This window comes from Cucurbita maxima, unplaced genomic scaffold (assembly GCF_002738345.1).
Source record: "Cucurbita maxima cultivar Rimu unplaced genomic scaffold, Cmax_1.0 Cma_Scf00017, whole genome shotgun sequence".
Classification (NCBI taxonomy): domain Eukaryota; kingdom Viridiplantae; phylum Streptophyta; class Magnoliopsida; order Cucurbitales; family Cucurbitaceae; genus Cucurbita; species Cucurbita maxima.
The window spans coordinates 1,229,948-1,234,545 of record NW_019272033.1 but is presented as its reverse complement, the minus strand read 5'-3'; the positions used below and the strand labels follow the sequence as shown (position 1 = coordinate 1,234,545).

The 4,598-nt window shown below is 38.9% G+C and overlaps 1 protein-coding gene across 4 annotated transcripts in view; it reads right to left on the bottom strand.

Moving 5' to 3' along the window:
• Positions 1-4,598, bottom strand: part of LOC111492330 ((R)-mandelonitrile lyase 1-like) — a 7,677-nt gene extending 3,079 nt beyond the window's left edge. Inside the window, exons 1-3 of one of the 4 annotated variants that reach the window (XM_023141634.1) lie at positions 4,377-4,485; positions 2,459-3,953; positions 2,208-2,378 (exon numbers count right to left, since the gene is read on the bottom strand). In XM_023141634.1, the coding sequence (XP_022997402.1) occupies positions 2,339-2,378; positions 2,459-3,953; positions 4,377-4,467 (1,626 nt within the window). In that variant the 5' untranslated portion in view covers positions 4,468-4,485 and the 3' untranslated portion in view covers positions 2,208-2,338. Of the gene's footprint in view, positions 1-743; positions 847-2,207; positions 2,379-2,458; positions 3,993-4,376 lie in introns of those variants that run through there. The other 3 variants (XM_023141635.1, XM_023141633.1, XM_023141632.1) reach the window with 3 other exon arrangements.

The window sequence follows — 4,598 nt, the reverse complement described above, 5'->3', positions numbered from 1 at the left end:
AAAAAAAAAAAAAAAAAAAAAAAATCATACAAATATCACCCTTGAGATTAAATTGTTACAAAATATAAGTGTAAGGGTCAAAACTTTACGGATTAAATTCTCTGCATCCCCTACAATATATTCACGTTACTTACTCTTTACTTTTAAGAGTGAATATTATCCTCACAAATGAACACGAGTTTTTTCAGCATGATTTGTCATCACTCACATACATCTCAAGAAAATTTTTAAGAGATCACAAAACACAGAATTGCTCTAAGCAATACGCGTTTAACTATGGAGTTCTTATGAATGAACTGCCTTGGCAAAGGTGCATTTTGTTTGTATAGGTAGTATCTTTCAAATATTTTATTATGTCTTTCTTAATTCTCCTATTCTTAGGATCGCTCTTATTCTGATATGGTATTGGTTCATTCATGTACCCTTCATTTACTTAAGTGTCACATGTCTACCAGATTTTGCCTTGGTTCGTCCCTGAACTACATATTATGAGTAAGTAATGTGAACATGCGGTATCATTCAATTAAAAACAAATTATTATCCAACTATATCTTAATTACTTTATTTATGTTTTAGATAAAATATGGTTAATGAAGATCGGATAGAACACGTTATAACATTCACAATCTTTATGCCCAAAATTAACTCAGTGTCAAAGTGAGCATATCTCAGTAATCAACAGAGCCCCGACAAAAACTTTAGAGACCGAAAGAACAAGAAGAAGAAAGATTGAAGGAATTTACCTTCATTGGGTTGAGTGTTGGTAGAGATTAAGAGTCGCAATTGGGAGTGAGAGAGAAGGAGAAGTATGAGGAGGAGAAAGGTAGGCATGGTTGAATTCTCCATGAACTCCTTCCTCCATAGTTGCGATGTTTATATAGAAACAGGATTTAAGTAATTAGAGGAAAAAAAAAGTCAACTTTTAATGTTTTATTTAGTATTTTTTTAAAGATATTTTCTAATATATTAGTATGTAACAAGTTATTAAATTAAATTAAAGATGATATTGGACTCTAACTCATAATTACCATAATTATGAAAATAAATTTAATGGAAAATTTCCAAATATCCAACTACCCTACCGATGAATGTAATTATTGGGTGTATAGAACTATCGATAAGTGTTAGTGTTAGAGATATAATTGTAAACACTTTGATTACCGTGGTTGGTTACCATTAGAAGATTTTGTTAGCTCTGAACTACGTAAATTTTTGTCTCTTTGTTTAATTTATATTTATGGATGTGTGAGTGGAAACGATACTGCGTTCGCTTTCACTACGACAATTAGTATCAGAACATACAACTGCAAAAATATATTATTCAAATCCTTTTGGTACCCAAACTAATACTCTAGCACTCTTGTATGTTTGTAAGATTATGGGGTAAATCATGAGGTGCCTGTCTTTGGCGATAGATGGTGGCACACACAACTTTTCTCTCCATCCTCCAACGAAGATTTTGTTGCTATGCTTGTCTTTCCAGGGACAAGCTCAATCGTGTTGCATCGAGCCTACTTTAGGGTGGCCCCCATATTTGAGATTTTTTGTTGGAATAGCCAACCTCTCATTTGGGCTGATTTTTAGCGTTTGAATCTTCTTGCTTCAAACATTATGTTGTGTGAACTGAGTAATTGGAGTAAAGGTCGATTAGGGTTGTCACCAAATATTTCTGTCATACCTCGCATATTTCGTGTACGAGTTGGATTGCATGTTGAATATTGAGCCAAATAAGTTGTTTCCAAGCTGTCAGAGCCAAGTAAGTTGAGCCGAGTCGTATGAAGCCGAAGGTAGGACAATCGCTGGTCACGTGAAGCAAGTGGGTCGGTTATGGACGTCACACGGGGTAAAGCGCGCACAGGTCAGGTCGTCACGCGGGCTGAAGACATACGTGTGTACGACAATGCGTATCTAGGCTGCTGGATCTAACACCAGTGTGGGGTTACCCTACCAGAATATCTAGCATATGGATTCGTCTTCTCAACCTGACTCTCTAAAACCGCAACTCTTCTACAGTTGAGGATTGTTGGGAGGGAGTCCCACGTTGGCTAATCAAGGGGTGGATCATGAGTTTATAAGTAAAGAATATATCTCTATTGATAAGAAACTTTTTGTAGAAATCAAAAGCAAAGTCAGGAGGGTTTATCTATTTTTCCTTAGAACATCTCTAAATTTAAACAATTTTCCTCTAAAGTTTATCGAAGTTCATGAAAAAAAAAAACACATCTTTTTATTTCTTAAATTGGTATACAATCTTTATAAACTAAAAATATAAATAGCCACGATCAAAACACATACAATCCAACAATGTCAAGCAATAATCTCTCTTAATCGACACTCCTTAACTTGATCTTTGTTGCAGCACCTTAAGCCCAACATATCTGCAAAACAATTTCAAAATTATTAGTTTATGGAAATAAAAACATAATCAGAAAATCTCAACTTTAGCATAACAACTCACCGGCCAAGCATCATGAGAGTGGCCATAGGATTAGTTCCCGGCGAATCGGAGAACGTGGAGCCATCCACAACACGCAAATTCTTCATTCCGATGACTCTGTAATCACCGTCGACCACTTTTCCGACCAAACATCCACCATGGTAATGCCAATAAGTCGTCACTGTTCCCCGACAATACTCTTCAACAGAGCTAACATTCCACAAATTTTCCGGCAACGGAACCCCTATAAACTGAAACCCTTTATTACCCTCCAAATCTTGAGTCTTAATCTTTTCCATCGTTTGGGTTTTAAGCAAATCCCCCACTTTTCTTACTCCTTCAACACACCGAGCAAGATCATCCGGATGCGAATAATAATTAAATCGAACAATTACATTGTTCTTCGCATCGGTGGTGGAATTTAAACGGAGAAATCCCTCAGAATGAACTTCCGAGAATTTCCCAACAAAAATAACCAAGCTGGGGTTGATCGAAGTGGCTTGAGGTGGAAGAAGACTGAAAGTTGGGGGCGCCAAAAACGGTGCAGGGCTCGCAAAAGCTTGTAAATGCACATTGTCCTGTAATGTCCCGACGACTTTTACAGAGGAAGAAGCCAATTGGAATGGAAGCACAATGGTGGCGCCGAAACGGGGATTGTCGGACATGAATTCGCCGACGTAGGGCTGATGGTGGACGACGGGGAGTTTTAACGATGAAAGATGAGATTTTGGGCCAACCCCACTTTGAAGGAGAAGCAGAGGACTTCCGATGGCGCCGGCGCTCAAAAAGATCTCACCTTTCTTGCGGATAAACGCTGTATGAATCTTCCCTTTTGAATCTGAATATGACACCCCATTTGCTGATAAGCCATTAAAGAGGATTCGTCGGACTGTGGCGTTAACAGCGACTTTAAGATTCTTGGGCTCTGCTTTATTGAGAAGCTCCACCGCGCCATGTCTATTGCCTTTGCTATCAAAGATGGAGCCGCCGGTTTTAGTGCCGATAAGGTGTGTCAAATTGAACCCATTATCAGGGCCAACGCCGGCTTCCAATAACGCTGATTTAAAAGCGGATTGCCAAGCGTTCAAAATTGGCTTGGAAACGACGGTTTCTTCGACCCATTGATAAGCGTTCTCCACCATTTCCATGTCCCAATTGACGCCGGCTGTTTCGAAGAATTGGCGATGGCCTCTTGAGTAGAAGCCGGCATTGACCATGGTGCCGCCGCCGAGAATGCGGCCTCTGATGTTTTCCACGCCGTCTTCGGAGGTGAAACGTTGGAAGGGGTTTTGGCCATCGTCTTGTGCTAAGAAGGCGTTTAATAGACCTTGTTCGTTTAAGACGGAGGGGTATTTGTTGGGTTCGCTGCCTCTCTCGAGAAGGAGGACATTGAATTTTGATGATAATGTTGCAGCTAATGGGCAACCGGCGGCTCCTCCTCCTACTATTATGTAGTCGTATTCTTGTTTTTCTGGTAGATCGCCGGCGTTGTACACTAATTTCATGTAGCTATCATCTGAACAAACAGAGCTCAAAACTTAGACTTTAAGCAATCCTACCATATAAGAAAAGTGACAAAGATTAGATGAGGACAAGGATGAATTGGGATCACCTCCCACTAGATATATCATCATTTGAAACCCACTTCAATTTCTCATTCCTAACTGGATTGGGTCTAAAAAAATGTCTTAATCCAACTCAACACAACTCGAGAACACTCTAACAATTCAAGTCCACAGCTAATAAGTATTGTTCTTTCTGGGTTTTCCCTTCCATGTTTCTTAATGTTTTAAAATGGGTTTGCTAGAAAGAGGTTTCCACGCTCTTATAAAAAATGTTTAGTTCTCCTCTCCAACTAGTATGAGATCTTATCCCTGAAATCTATAAAGAAATTACAAATATTTATAAGAAAGAACTAGGAAGAGGGTTTAATTCATACCTTGATCGGGGATAGTGGTGGAAGAGATGGCTCCGAATTGAAAGGTAGAGATGAGAATGAGAAAGAGAATGGTAGCCATGGAACGCTCCATAATTGTTTATATCTTCCAAGTTTGCAACCATGTTGGGTATTTATAAACATACAAACTTCCACTATTAATTTGAATGCAACTAAATTACCATTGATTTTCAACCAAGCTAGTCTTCTCTTGTGTGCTCCACA